The 15,331-nt window shown below is 39.5% G+C and overlaps 1 protein-coding gene across 2 annotated transcripts in view; it reads left to right on the top strand.

Moving 5' to 3' along the window:
- The first annotated feature begins 907 nt into the window (after positions 1-907).
- The window catches only part of ACTR5 (actin related protein 5), a 34,358-nt gene continuing 19,934 nt past the window's right edge, over positions 908-15,331 (top strand). Inside the window, exons 1-3 of one of the 2 annotated variants that reach the window (XM_036752614.1) lie at positions 908-1,347; positions 6,071-6,300; positions 8,550-8,719. In XM_036752614.1, coding sequence (XP_036608509.1) covers positions 976-1,347; positions 6,071-6,300; positions 8,550-8,719 — 772 coding nt within the window. In that variant the 5' untranslated portion in view covers positions 908-975. The remainder of the gene's footprint in view (positions 1,348-6,070; positions 6,301-8,549; positions 8,720-15,331) is intronic. The other variant, XM_036752615.1, reaches the window with a different exon arrangement.

The raw sequence follows: 15,331 nt of genomic DNA, 5'->3' as shown, positions 1-15,331 counted from the left end.
ACTAAGCATGAAACATTTCTTTTGACCATAGTGAGCATTTTAAATATATGAGTGTCTAGTTGATAGACTAGATGACTCTTTCACATCTGGATGAAATGAAATAAAGATGTGTAAAGAACTTTGTAATTCTTGATGGACTATAACAATATGAATGCTAGCGATGATGATGATGAAGATGATGATGATGGGGTTTAGGGCTAAGGAAAGCAGGCAAAAAGTCATTCAATTCAATCCTAAAATGGAAGTTTTCATTTCTCCCAAATCCATAAAAAAAAAAAAGCCAAATCATTCAAGTTCTGTCCATTCTGGTATATAAGGATTATGAGCATCTATCAATTTTCTAAAAATTCAATTCCAGCCAATAAACATTAACTAAGCACCTACTATGTGCCAGGCACGGTGCTAACTGCTGGGCATACAATAGAGGCAAAAGGCCGTCCCTGCCCTCGAGAAGCTTACAGTGTAACGGGGAAAAGAAGCGCAAACACGCACACATATGTAAAGCAAGCCATCTACAAGAGAAATAGGAAATAATTAAAGGAGGGCGGGCACTGGAATTAAGGAAGGTTGGGGGCGGGGGGGTTCCCTACAGAAGGCGGAATTTGGGATTTAAAAGAAGCCCGGGAGGTCAGTAACTGGGGACAGCGTTCCAGGAACTGGGGACAGTCAAAGAAAGTGCCCGGAGCCGAAAGATGGAGCTTCTTGCTCCTGGAAGAGCCAGGACTTCAGCGTCACTGGACGGAAGAGGAAAGGGGCGGGTGCGTCACATTGGAAAGGCTGTACGGAGCAGTGGCTAGAGCGCCTCTCGCCCCCTAGCGGAGCGGCGATCTCACTCCAATGGCGGGCCGTGCAGCACGCAGCCGCAGTTGCGCTCCAAACACCCCGAGACCGGAACGTCTGCGCCGGGGCGGAGGGGGCCGTAGCGCCGGAGGAAGGAAAAAGCGACGGCCCCGGACGCCGCCGGCTCGTTTCAAGATGGCGGCGACCTCTAACGTCTACGCTTTCCGGGACGTTCGCGCGGTGCCGGACCCGGTGCTGGAGCCCCCTCCGGCCGTGCGAGTGCCGCACCCGGTGCCGCTAGTGATAGACAACGGCTCGTTCCAAGCACGCGTGGGCTGGGCGTGCCCGGGGGCCGAGCCCGATCCGCGCCTGCTGTTCCGCTCCGTGTGTGCGCGCAGCCGCGGGGCCGCGCGCGGCGGGGGCGCGCAGGTGGGCAACGACCTGGGCAGCCTGGAGCCGCTGCGCTGGCTGCTCCGCTCGCCCTTCGACCGCAACGTGCCCGTCAACCTGGAGCTGCAGGAGCTGCTGCTCGACTACAGCTTCCAGCGCCTCGGCGTCGCCTCGCAGGTGAGGAGGTCCGGCAGCCTGACCCAGGGGAACCCTCTGACTCCTCCCCCTCACACGCCCCTCGGGCTCCTCCCCCTCCCCCAGCCTTCGGGAGCTCTCTGACACAGCTCAGGCCCCTCACTTGCTCACCATCCCCCGCGCTCCGGTACCACCCTTTTGCTTCTCCTATATCCTCCCCTCTTCCTTTTTGCCCCGCCCCCATCCTTAGTCTTAATACTTTAGCTTCTTGACTCCTCACTTCCCCATGCCCCCTCCCATTCTCCCTCTTTCATATCCCTTTATTCCCCCTTCAAATCGTCCTCACACCTTGTTATTCCCCTTCCCTCAAACCCATCCACCTCCCTTCTCCTCCTCTGAAACTCTCGATCTTCATCTCCAGTCATCCTGGTGACTATCTGGCCCCTGGACCCAGATGGCTCTGGAGGAGAAAGTGAGGCTGGTGACCTTGCACAGCCCTCCCTCACTCAGATCAAAGTCAACTGCAAGTCATGGCATCGTTTCCTGATGTCTTGGTCCTCTTCCAGAAGGAAGGACAAACACAAAACAATCTTCATCCTCTTTACGCCCTTCTCAGACCCTCCCTGCCTCTCCTCGCCTCCCCTTTATGCCTCACTTTTCCCTGTTTCTTACCCCGGTACTTCCCTCTTATGCCTCTCAAACCCTCCTAACAGCCTCCTTGTTTCTCTCTCATTCTCCCTCCATGCCCCCTCACTTTCCTCTTCCCCCTTGCATGTGTCCTCTTTTTCCTCATCCTCTTCATGCCCCACCTCCTCACCCTACTGTGGTCTAGTCAGACTCAGCCCCCTCATTCCCCTTCCTAATCATTATCCCTCTCCTCACCTATAACCCACCCTACTGCCATTTCAGCTTGCCTCATTACTCCCTCATCATTCATTTTACAGATTCCCCCAATTAATTCTTTCTTATAGCTCCACTTCTTTACTTTCCCTTTTATACCCTTCAATTGTCCTCACATTCTTAATATATTTCAGCTTCTTCGTTTCCCTTACTTTTCACCTGTTTCCTTGTCAACTCCCACTTTCTCCTCTCCATTCAGTTCTGCAAATATCCATTCAGGAAATATCTATTTTGTGTTTAGCACTGTTCTGGGTAAGGTTGTAGGGATTCAGAGACTTCATGGAAAGAAAGTGGGGTTTGAGTTGGTTTTAAAAGATGGATTCAGCCAGGTGGCATAGAAGAGCACAGTGCCTGGAGTCACAAAGATTGTATTAGCAAGGCAGTAAACACAAAATTGATAATAATTGTGAATGTGCCTACCTAGTTCTGTATGGCAAAATATGACTTTCCATATAGAAAGTAGAAGAAGTAAAACATTTATTCAGACACCAGAGGACCAAATCCCATTACCAATAAATCCAACCGATCCAAGCAGCAACCAGCTCCCAAAACCAGTAAGCCCATTTTATCAAAACAGCAAGGAACTTAAAACATAGTATCACAGCATGGAGCCTTGCCATCCCATTAGCCTTCCCCCCCCACCCCCGGGGCATTCCCACAAATACACTCACAGCACAGCACATGTAAGCTCTTTCCCTCAGCTCCACAGTTTCCTTTTCCTCTCAGCACGCTCCTCCCACCACATGTGACTTAGGCTTCCTGTGACATAAGCAGCTCACACGGCCTATTAATGTGTGGGAAAGATCTTCAAATCTAAATTGTTAGTACAAAGACTCATCTTTCTGAGTTCATATTTGGCCTCACACTAGTGGTGTGACCCTGGGCAAGTCATGTACCCATTTGCCTCAGTTTCCTCATCTGTAAAATGAGCTGGAGAAGGAAATGGCAAATCGCTCCAATATCTTTGCCAAGAAAACCCTATATGGGGCCACGAAGAGTCGGGCACAATTGGAATGATTGAACAAGGAATTCACAAATGTAGAGGAGAAGAAGAGAACATAGCAGAAGTATGGGGATGAAAAAATGAAGTTTGGTAGACTAGTCCACTTGGGCAGGCTTGTAACACGTAGGAATGAATCAGTTAATGAAAACTCATTTGTTAAGTGCTTACGTACTAAGAACCGTGTTAAGTGCTGGCAAATTAAAATTCAGAAGAAACACCAGATTATTTCTTCTTTTTTTCTTTATCCTATCTTGACATGGCTCTTCTGTCACACTCTTTGAGGACAGAGATGGTCTTGCTAGTGTTTGCACACAGTAAGTGCTTAATGTTTTTTCATTAGTGCATTCATTCTAGTCTAGGTCAGGGCTGTCCAACCTTAGGTTATCTTCGGGCTGCATTAAAATAAAATAATTATTTGAGGACCACACCCAGAATAAAAAATACAGTACACCAATAGAAAGTGGGGGAACATGCGTCATGAATAGGACAGGCAAAGGTGTGAAGCATGAAAGCAAACACAAAACAACAAAGCCACAACACATGAAGGTAGGTACATACTGACTAGTCTGCATTGTACAGACTGAATGCATCTCAGAGAGCGATTGAGAATTCCATGCGATATGTTCCATCTGTAATACTGCTTAAAAACACCAAAGAAAATTAACATCAATGAGATTATCTATTAGTGATGGAATTAAAAAATCTAATATATATTCTGTGCAAATTATTATTTTATTTTTTCGCTTGTGAAAATGAAAACCCACAGGTGGGCCGCATGCGGCCCCGAGGGCCATATTTTGGACAGCCCTGGTCTAGGTTGTGGAGGAACTGAAATACGAGTTCAAACTTTACTAACAAGGCCACTATTTACTCATTAGCCATTGAAAATTTGGAGGCCGTTAAGAATGGAATGACCAGAGTTTTGTAGAGAAAGATTATTCTAGCAGCAGTATAAATAGAATAGATTAGACCAGGGGAGAGAGTAAAGGAAAGGCATTGGGGAGTCCATTGCATTTGTTCAAGTGGGTGGTAATGAGGAACTGTAGGAGACTGATGGAAGAGATGCTTCAGAAGCTGGAGAGATATTTCAGAGGTAGAGTTGAGGTATATGGTAACTAACTGAATATGACAGATGAAGAAGATGTAAAGTCAGAGATAAACCCAAGTGCCATGAACAAGGGAGACTGGGTGAATGCCAACCAGCATGATTGTATATTCAGGAGGAAGAACAAGTTTAAGGGACAAGATAATGAGCTTGCTTTTTTTTTCTAAAATTAGATTTTTGAAACATATATATTTTATTCCCCCCCCCCCAATTACATGCTAAACAATTTTTTAACTTTTTTTCAAGTTTTGAGTTCCAAATTCTATCCCTCCTTCCCTTCCTCCCCTTTCTCTTCCCCTTTCCTGAGATGGTAACCAATCAGATATAGGTGAAATTATGTAAAATATCTCCATATTAGTCATTTTATATAAGAAGACTCAAATAAAAGAAAAAGAGTAAAAATAGAATGCTTCAGTCTGTATTCAAACAATATCAGTTCTTTCTCTTGGGGCAGTTAGTTTGCTTCACATTAGTTCTTTGGAATTGTCTTAGGTGATTGTATTGCTGAGGATAGCTAAGTCCTTCACAATTCTTCATCAAACAATATTGCTGTTACTGTGTACGGTGTTCTCTTGGTTCTGTTCACTTCACTTTACATTGGTTCATGGAATTCTTTCCAGGTTTTTCTGAAATCATCCTGCTTGTCATTTCTCATAGCATAATAATATTCTTTTACAATCATATACCACATTTAGCCATAAAATAAGATTTTTTTAATTCTAAGAATCTTTTTTCTTGCCCTCTCCTTGAAAAAGAAAACCTCTATGATAAATATGCATAATCAAGCAGAACAAAATTTCTGCATTGTCCATGTCCAAAAATATGTCTTCAGTCTGCATTCTGAGTCTGTGTCAGGAATTGGGTAGCATGTTTTATTATTGATCTTCTGGACTCAGAATTAGTCATTGTATTGATCAGCACTCTTAAGTCTTTCAAAGTTGGTTTTGCAGTGTTGTTGTATTGTTTAAATTGTCCTCTTGATTTTGTTCACTGTCCCGTTTCAGTTCATTCAAGGGTTCCCAGATTTCACTAAAATAATTTCTTTTTGTAATTTCTCATATATTAATATATCATTTATGTAGCTATTCTCCAATTATTAGCCACTTCTTGGTTTCCAGTTCTTCACCACTACAAAAAGAGGCACTATAAACATTTTTGTACATATGGGTCCTTTTCCTATTTCTTTGATCTCTTTTAGGTCATGATAGTAGTGGTATTATTGCTGGGTCAGGGGATAAGCACAGTTTATTAACTTTTGGGACATGAATACATATTGCTTTCCAAAATGGCTGAATTGGTTCACAGCTCACTGATAATGCATTAGCGTACCTGTTTTCCCTAAGTCCCTCAAATGTTGTAATTCTTTTCTTGTTATCTTTGCCAATCTTGTGAGTGTGAGGTGAATGCCTTATGCCTTTGAGGCTTTTCACCTACCCACACTCACTCTGCTTTTGGTAGGGCTACTGGTTTTCATGGAGTACACAGAATGCAGGAAACTAAAAACACTTTTTAGAAAAAGTATAGATTATGATCTCAACTGAATTATAACTTGCACAGTATGAATCTATAACTTGTGTTGTTTGGAAATGTATGGTTTCAGATTGACAGGGAGAGGTTAATTTTCTCTGCCTCACTAAGTTGGTTTGATTCAAACTAACTAAAAGCCAATATAAGAGTTAAGAAATTTAATTTCTGCTTTTTAAAAACTATTAATCATCTTTTATCATCACTTCATTTATCTTTTCATTTCCACATAGGGCCGTGTTGATCATCCAATAATTTTAACAGAAGCTGTTTGCAATCCACTATATTCAAGACAGATGATGTCAGAGCTCCTTTTTGAATGCTATGGGATTCCCAAAGTTTCTTATGGAATCGACAGTCTCTACAGTTTCTACCACAATAAAAGAAAAAGCTCAAATTCCAGTGGCCTAATTGTTTCTTCTGGATACCAGTGTACTCATATTTTACCAGTCTTAAAAGGAAAGTGAGTTATACTTATCACATTTGAATGACTTGTAGAAAATTCTGAAAAAAGGAAAGTGGTGTATTACAGCAGAAAGAATATTGAAGTTGGCATATTTTGCTTATGTAGTCTTCTTTGTAAGTGACTGATATTTTTAAAGGAAAAGCATGAATAAAATATTTAAGGGGGAAAGGTATTGGACTCGGAATCAGGAAATACAGGTTTTAGTCCCAATGCTGTCAGTAGATCTTGTACGGGTCATTGAATGTTTCTGGACCTTATTTATTTACCTTGTTTATAAAATGGAAAGGTTTAGACTACATGACCCTTCCAATGATAAGATTTGATGATCCCATGATTATAATATCTTCATGCTTTAGAACTAGGTTGGTAATTTACTGTATAGAGTTTACATTATTCTTTGGTTAACACAGGTTAGGTTATTTAAAGATTAGAGAAAGCTTCAATTAATCTCCTGTTTTCTCTTGGCCTGATAAGATGCTCCTGGCAGTTTTTTTCCTAGCCAGATAGATGCCTTCTATTAATCCTTTTGCATGTTAAAATGAAGTCAAATTAGTAAGTCCCTTATAGATTTCTTGAAGAAAAAACATGAGAGTCTTAAAAAAATGATGCACACTTAAAATAGATATTCCCTCAGTAAATGCAACATAGAGAATCTCAAGCCAAAAGAATTGATAATATAGGAAATTTAAATTTTTTTTTTAGAAGAATACAAAAAAAAGGAGGAAAAAGTTCGGTAAAACTAACCATCAGTCAAATTCCACACTATATGAAGTGCAAAGAAGGGAGAGTACTTTAATTCTTGACATTTTCATATTGTGTATTGTAAGTTAGATACTGGTACCTAATGCAAAGTGTGATATTACAGTCAAATTTCATTAACATTTTTTTTCATTCAACCAATTCATTAAGTACTTACATATCCTATACGGAACTTCGTGCTAGGCCATGGGGGATATATAGTGAAAGCTAGGACATAATGCCTTTACAGCCTCACAGGGACTATATGCTGCATACACATATTTGCAATAACTTTGCGTTGAGTAAACTACCAGATCATAGTAATAATAACTCCTATTTCTATTGTTGCTTGAATCAAGTTAGCAAGCATTTATTAAGTACCAGTGCCAGGCACTGTACTAAGCCCTGGGAATACAAAGAAAGGCAAAAATAGTCCATATCCTTAAGGAGCAAACAATTGAGTAGAGGGAGACAGCATGCAGGATAATTGTTTTTGTTTGTTTACTACCTGCTGTGTAAGATACTAATTTTTTTTAATGTAGAATAAAAATGCTAATACTAATAGTGTAATGTGTTTAGGTACCAGTCTGCCAGAAACAGTTTTATTGAATTTATCATTAATCTGTATCCAAGCCATTTCTAGTTTGGTGAGAGAGAATTCCAACAAGAATAGTCCCCAGTGCCTTTCAAAATGAATCTCTACTCCCAGATAATTTGAGGTAACATTTATAGGAATCTTGAACAAGGAAAAGATATGGTAAAATACTGTGTGTTAACATTCTAGAACTTCTGGAGTAACTAAATCTATATCCCATTCCTTCCTGGACTACTCCCTTCACTCCTAGAGTTAAAGGGACCTCTCCCTTTCATAAAAAGGCAGCTAAGTGGCACAGTGGATAGAGTGCTAGGCCTGGAGTCAGGAAGACTCATCCTCCTGAGTTCAAATCTGGCCTCAGACATTTACTGTGTGACCCTGGGTGAGTTATTTAACCCTATTTGCCTCAGTTCCTCATCTGTAAAATGAGTTGGACATGACCCAACTACAACAATTCCCTTTCATAATCCTTTCACACTAGAGTGGGGTGGGTCCTTAAGTAGGTGGGGTGGCAAAGATGTGAATTACACAAATTTGTTCTAAACTTCTCTTAGGGTAACAAATTAAATCCCCAGACTTCTAAAACTTCATTTTTACTTGATTGATTCTACTTAAAAATCTCTTTAGAATGGCTTTATCAGTGTTATTTCTTAATCAGCTATTTCTAAAATCCTGCATTTATGTTTGAAAAACATTATTTACCCATGCACAGGAGACCTGGTTTGGTAGCATCTCATCGTCTGATAGCCTTTGAGGCCTTTGTTACTTAAAGTACACTAATGAGAAAACAGACTCCCTGTAATGCCTTAGGGTTAATGTCTTAAAATTGCTTACCCCTGTGCAAAGATGCATTGTGTTTTTCTATTCCTTGTTGTTGAACAGCTCAGTGTTATTTCTGTGGATTGGACCATAGGTTGGATGCCAAAAACTGTAAACGAATCAATCTTGGAGGAAGCCAAGCAGCTGCATACCTACAGCGTCTTCTCCAACTGAAATATCCTGGACATTTAGCAGCCATCACTCTTAGTCGAATGGAGGAAATCTTGCATGAGCATAGCTATATTGCTGAAGATTATGTAGAAGGTAATGATGTAAACCTTTTGATCACAGACTTTATGATGTATGGTATCTCTGTTACTTTCTGTATTTGTTACATAGATGGACTCTGGCAATTTTGTATGAGTGCTTACTTTAAAAAAATAAAATCAGAATCCTAAAGCATGATAGAGATTCAGATCACTTAGTTTTACTTCCTGATTCTTAACAGCTCTCCTAAACCTTAGAAGAAAGTAAGCATCCCTACTTTTTAAAAGTATTCTTTATTTCTAGGAGCTAGGGCTATTAATTATTTGTTTAAATATTTTTGATTAATTATTTGCTTTAGTATTTGGTCTAGTTCCCTCTCTGTAGCTCATCTCTGCAAATTTAGTCTTTTCCAAGTTAAAATTTTTCCTGTCAGTTTGCCTTTTTTAGGTAACTTTTTTACTTGCTTAGCAGTGTCTTTTAAGAATTGTAATTGATAGGGTCTTTCCTTTATCATCCATCTCTTATAATTTGGAGACTACTTTGGAACTGTAATCCTGAGTTTATACAAGAAACTTTTCTTAAAGGGAAAGTGTCAGTATTAGTTCTTACTATTATTTGACTGAGTAGTGTAATCATTATAAGAAACAGTATCTACTACAGAGCATTTTAAACAAAATTTAAATTGAAAACTTATTTTTATTGTAGCCATTGTGTGTATTCTTTTGGTTCTGCTTTTTTATTCTTTGGTACAGAAACTTTAAACCTTTAAATAGGGGAATGAAGTGTAGGTACTGAAATACATAATTTTTTCCAATTATGTTAATATGTGATGGAATAATATTAAGATGAAACTATAATGATGTTATTTACTGTATGTTAGACATATAAATTACCTAACACCAATGGATATTTCTTTTATTAAAGACCTCAAGGAAAGGCGATTCCAGTCGCAGTAACTTTTAAAGATGGAATAGGAATATTTCTATCTCAGCTTATTTTCAGAAACCAGCAGTTGAGATTAGTTGAGATTAAAATTTGCTCTCTGTATAAGTAAGTACATGCAGCAACATAAAGATACTTTACTGGCTGTCCCTGAACATTGAGACTAATAAACAGGATGGATTTATCTCAATAGTTTCATTAAGTCTGTTTAAATAAAATCAGATTCTGAGTTAGGAGTGACTATAGAAGCCATCTGATCTAACCCCTAATTTAGCAAGAATCTCACACTTTTGATACTACCTGTGTGACCTGGGGAAAGTCATTTAATCTCTTTTGGTTTCAATTTTTTCACTTGTAAAATGAGAAATTTGGGAAAATGATGTCTGAAGTAGCCCTTCCAGATCTGTATGTATCCTGTACACCATCTATAAGAACTGGTCATCCATTCTGTGGTCGAAGGTTTCTAGTGAAGGAGAACTCACTAACTCTGAAGGAAGCCTATTCTCCTTTTGAATAATTTTAATTGTTTACAAGATTTTCCTTATTATCAAATCTAAATTCAGCCCCTTATCTTTGATTGGTAGCAGTAATGAAAATACTACCCATTCCCCTTCACTTTGTGCCCAAGACTTCATAATCTTCATCAGTGCTTTCTAAATTCCTTCTGGCATTATCATATGTGGTAAAATGACTCACCAGAAGTGGGTGAGAAGTGTCAGGGTGGAAGACAAGCAGTTCTTCCTGGTTGGTAGGTACTGACAGCTCTTTGCTCAGACGTTCAGTGGTCCTTTTTCCTTTCTTCTTCTGTCCTTTGTCCTCTCTTCTACTTTTCAATCTACTGACACAGAGCAAAACTCTGCTCTGTCTCTTTACTTTTTTGTTTTTATAAGTCTTTCCACTTATTTAAAGAACATTTCATTTCTCCTCATAATCTGGAAACTGGGGAAATGTCCTTTGAGCCCTTTTACCTTCTCTTCAAGTAGATGCCTTGTCACTGACCATGTCAGTCTCCTGTTCAAGCTATAAGTGGCTGCCTTTTTTTCTGTGAGATTAAAATATGAACACGAAGACACTTAAAATCTTTTACAATCTGTCTTTAGCTTGCCTTTCCAGGATTATTGAACATTATATTACTTCATAAACTCCAAATTCCAGCCAAACTGGCCTACCAGCTATTCCTTGGACATGACATTCCATCTCCGCCTTTGAACAGATTGTCTCTGTGCCAGGAATTATTTCTTCCTTGGCTTGTTCTCTTAAAATTTTTAATTCCCTTCAGACCCAGCTCAAAGTCTAGATCAGGGGTGGGGAACCTGTGGCCTTAAGGCCACATGTAGCCCTCTAGGTCCTCAAGTGCAGTCCTTTGACTGAATCCAAACTTCACAGAACAAATTCCCTTCATAAAAGGATTTGTTCTGTAAAACTTGGACTCGTCAAAAGGCTGCACCTAAGGACCTAGAAGACCACATGTGGCCTCGAGGTCACAGGTTCCCCATCTTTCTTCTAGATAATGCCTGAGATTTTACTTGCCCCTCTTTAGTTATTAGGGCCCTTCCCCAATATTAGTTTGTATTTATTTTTTATATATTTATCTATGTACTTGTTGTTATGCTGACATGTTATATGTGTTAGAATGAAAGCTCGTCGAGGACAGGATCTGTTTTTATTTTTTTCTGTGTATACCAAGTGCCTGGCATAGCAAGATGAATAAATAACTGAAGGAAGGAAGGAGATCAAATCAAGTCAGCAAACATTTTTTAATCACCTACCGTATACCAAGTATTGTACTAAGACCTTGGGATACAAAGAAAGGCAAAAATAGTCTCTGCCCTCAAGGAACTCACAATCTGGGGATGGTGGGGAGACACCATGCACACAACTGTGTGCAAACATGACATGTATAGTACAAGACAAAATGGAGATCATCTCAGAGGGAAGGCACATTTAAAAAGACTGAGAAAAGCTTCTTGCAGAGGATAGATGTTTAGCTGAGACTTGAAGGAAGCCAGGGAAGCAAGGCAGAAATGAGGTGTGGGAACATACTAATCATGGGAGACAATCAGTGAAAATGCATAGAGTTGGGACATAGAATGTCTTGTGTGAGGAATCGCAAGGAGGTAAGAGTCTCTGGATCAGAGTATATGCATGGAAAGTAAGGCTTAAGAAGACTGGAAAGGTAGGAAAGGGCCTGGTTATGAAGGACTTTTTTAAAAGCCAAAGTGAATTTTCTTTTTAATTCTGCAGGTGAGTTTATTGAATAGGGGAATGACAAGGTAAGACCAGCACTTTAGGAAGATCACTTTGATAACCAGTCAGAGGTTGGATTCGAGTGTGGAAATCTTGAGTCAGGTCAGCCAGAAGACTTTATGCATGCCTCAATGAGGATCTGCACCTGAATAGTGACAGCATCACAGGAGAGAAGTGGCCATCTATGAGAGACATTGCAAAGGCCGAATAATCAGATTGGATATTGCATATGGGGAATGATAGAGAGAACACCTAGGTTGTGAGTCTGGTTGAGTGGGAAGATGTCCTCTGTGCATAATGAAAAATTACTTTAACTGTGGCAGAAAGACAAATATCATACATACTATGTAGGACACTGCAAAATTCCCCATACTCTCCATTACTTTCTTTTCCATAAGTTCCTCGGTCTTTTGTCATTTTTGCTAGTAGCTTTCATGAAGAGCTTCTCTATAGAACTGCTGTGGAAGTTGCTGTGGCAACTCTGTAGTTGTCAATCTCTTTTCTCACTTTATTATCTCCTTATCAGGAATATCTAGTTTATTTCCCTTTATCTTGCCAAGTTCCTTCTCTAGTGTCCCTGAATTTGATTTTTTCATCTTCACAATTCCCGAACCTCTAAATTTCCGTAACAGATCCTTCTTCAGCTTTAATCCATTCCTTCCCATTGTTTGATTCTTATTCCTTACCACATTTTAGTGGGAAGGCTTTCATACAGTTAAAGTAATATGCAAATTACCTTTTAGTTCTATTTTCTTTCTCCGTAGCCCCTCCATGCTGTGCTTTTGACTCTCCGTATGTTGCCCCCAAGATCTCCTCACCCTGTAAGTTTCCTTCAGTAGCTGGTTGGGGCCTTTTCATCTTGGAACATCCCTCTGCCATGCTGGCCCCCTTTTCCCATTGCTGAGTTCCTTCTGAGGGGTTTTCATTTTGGAGATGATCTCAGCCTGGCCCTACTTCATTCCTCTCCTGAACCTGTTTCTGACTCTTTGGACTCTTTCTGTCCTGAAGCAGTTAACTCTCCTTTCTACCCTCGGTTCCTCAGCTTTTCAGTTCCCTTTTATGTGTTGTCTTCCTCAGTTAAAATGTAAGTTCCTTTGGAACAGGGACTGTCATTCTTTTTGCTTGTATTTATATCCCCTCACTTAGTGCAGTGCCTAGTACATAGTAAGAACTTGATAAATGCTTGTTGCCTGTTTATTTTCATTATCATTTAATATAAATCTTAGCCCTGATATTTTCAAGTCATTTCAAAATTATCTTTGTTAATAGAGGAGAGAAGAGTGTACACAATTCAAAAGTTACTTATGTTTGTCTTTGAGATAGTTTTATATTTATATTTGAATATAGTGATATCTTTCTGGAAGTTTTTAATACTATTCACATAGTAACCCAATTCAAAGTTTGTTACAATTGACATTATGTCTGGTGTAGGGAAGCAGGTGTAGTCTGTTACTTAATTTCATTTGGCTTGTAGAAATCTGGACAACATATGACCAGCAGTTTTAACTCTGGGAATCATTACTTATTCAAATGCTTGGATACTGTAGTGCTTATTAGTTGTATTGGCATAGAAATTAACTATTGGCTAATCTTTGATTTTTGTGTGGCCCTTAATTGTGGGTCTGTGGTGTATTTTTAGGTCAATAACCTATGATTAGAAAAAACTTGCCTCTGCCTGTTATTTGAGATCCTTTTTTGGATTAAAACTACTTTTTATTTAGATTCCAGAAATTCTTGTGTGTTGCAAAACCTCTGTAAATTCTTTAAGGACAGGAACATGTCATCCTTTTAAAAATTCTTCATAGGACCCAACATAATGCCATTATATAATACTAACAACAGAAATAATAGTGCTAACAACTGACATTTTTGTTCCAGTTTGTAAAGCACTTTATGTGTATTATATCATTGGAGCCTTTAAACACCCTTGTGAGACTGGCACCACATAGTAGTAGATGTTCAATAAATAGTCAGAAAAGAGACCACAGAATTTATGCCTAAGATGTCATTTAAGCAAAGTCCTACTTGTTTATTTTATAAATGAGGAAACCAGTACGGAGTGGTGAGATTAAACTTGCATCGGACTACCCAGGTTGTAAGTGGCAAAGCTGGAAGTTGAACTCACATCTTATTTATAGGATCCTGGAAATTTAGAGCTCGAAGGGACACCACTTACCACTAGAGAAGGACCACTTTATGGTCACTTCGTAGAACATCATGATTTTGTAGGCCCAAGTCTGTGGGTTTGAATGATAAATTATGATATAAGATTGGTCAGTTTGCATGACCTTTCTTCATTCATTCATATCTGCTTTAGGTAAACAAGGGAGATGGAAATAGTCACTGGCTCAGTGGATAGAGCACTGGGTCTGGAGTCAGGAAGTCTGGAAGACCTAAGTTCAAATTTGGCCCCAGACACTTTGTGGCTGTGTGACCCTGGGCAAGTCAACCTCTGATTGCCTGACAAAATGGATCCACTGGAGAAGGAAGTGGCAAACCACCAGTATCTTTGCCAAGAAAACCCCAAAGGGGATCGTGTCAGTCACAGCTGAAAAGACTGAACAACAAACAAGACAGATGTAGTACTATTATTTCTATAGTTTACCTATAAGTCACACTATTATTAGAGATATTTATAAGGTAATAACTCATATTTAAGGTTTGCAAAGTGCTGTGCCTCCATTTTCTCATTTGAGCCTCCTGACCACCTTGTGAAATAGGTGCCCTTATTATTTCTGTTTGTTAGTTGAGGAAACTGGGCTAAGAGTTTAAGTGACTTGTTCAGTGGCATAACTAGTAGTAAGTATCTGAGTCTGGGTTTGAACCCAGGTCTTCCTAAATCCAATAGAGATTTTTATTTAAAGTTTAGCCCTCTACTCTTTTATATCATGCTTCCTCCAGGATTACCCACAGCAGTATTTGGAGCTGGAATACCTAATTTAAAATTGAGGAAAAACATTTTCGATGGAATTTTAGAAAGAGTGAATCTTGGAAAATAGGACAGTGAAACCTCAGTGAACAAATTATCTGGGAATAGAGCATCTTTATAATGAGATTCATTCACATTTCAGTACTTAAGGATCTGTGATTTCAGCAATCTGAGTAGTCCATCTGCCAGTATGTATGGAAACCCTTCTGTGACTTAGATGGTCCTTGTGGGTTCCTGGAGCCAAAAAATTCAACACTGGCCAACATACTGATGAATTTCTCTAAACATAACTAAGTAATTTCTTAGACAGTGGGCATACAGTCAGTCACTGGGGCTGAACTTGAAGCATATCCAGCATAGTACTGTATGTTGGAGCTTATATATTACTGGCATAGCCTTTGAATAACGATAATAATAATGATGGCTGGCATTTGTATAGGGCCTATATGCCAGGCACCATGCTAAACACTTTATGAATATCAACTCATTTGATCCTCACAACAACCCTGGGAGATAATATCCCCATTTTTACAGTTGAGGAAACTGAGACA

This window comes from Trichosurus vulpecula, chromosome 3 (assembly GCF_011100635.1).
Source record: "Trichosurus vulpecula isolate mTriVul1 chromosome 3, mTriVul1.pri, whole genome shotgun sequence".
Taxonomy (NCBI): Eukaryota; Metazoa; Chordata; class Mammalia; order Diprotodontia; family Phalangeridae; genus Trichosurus; species Trichosurus vulpecula.
This window is presented reverse-complemented; position numbering and strand designations above follow the sequence as displayed.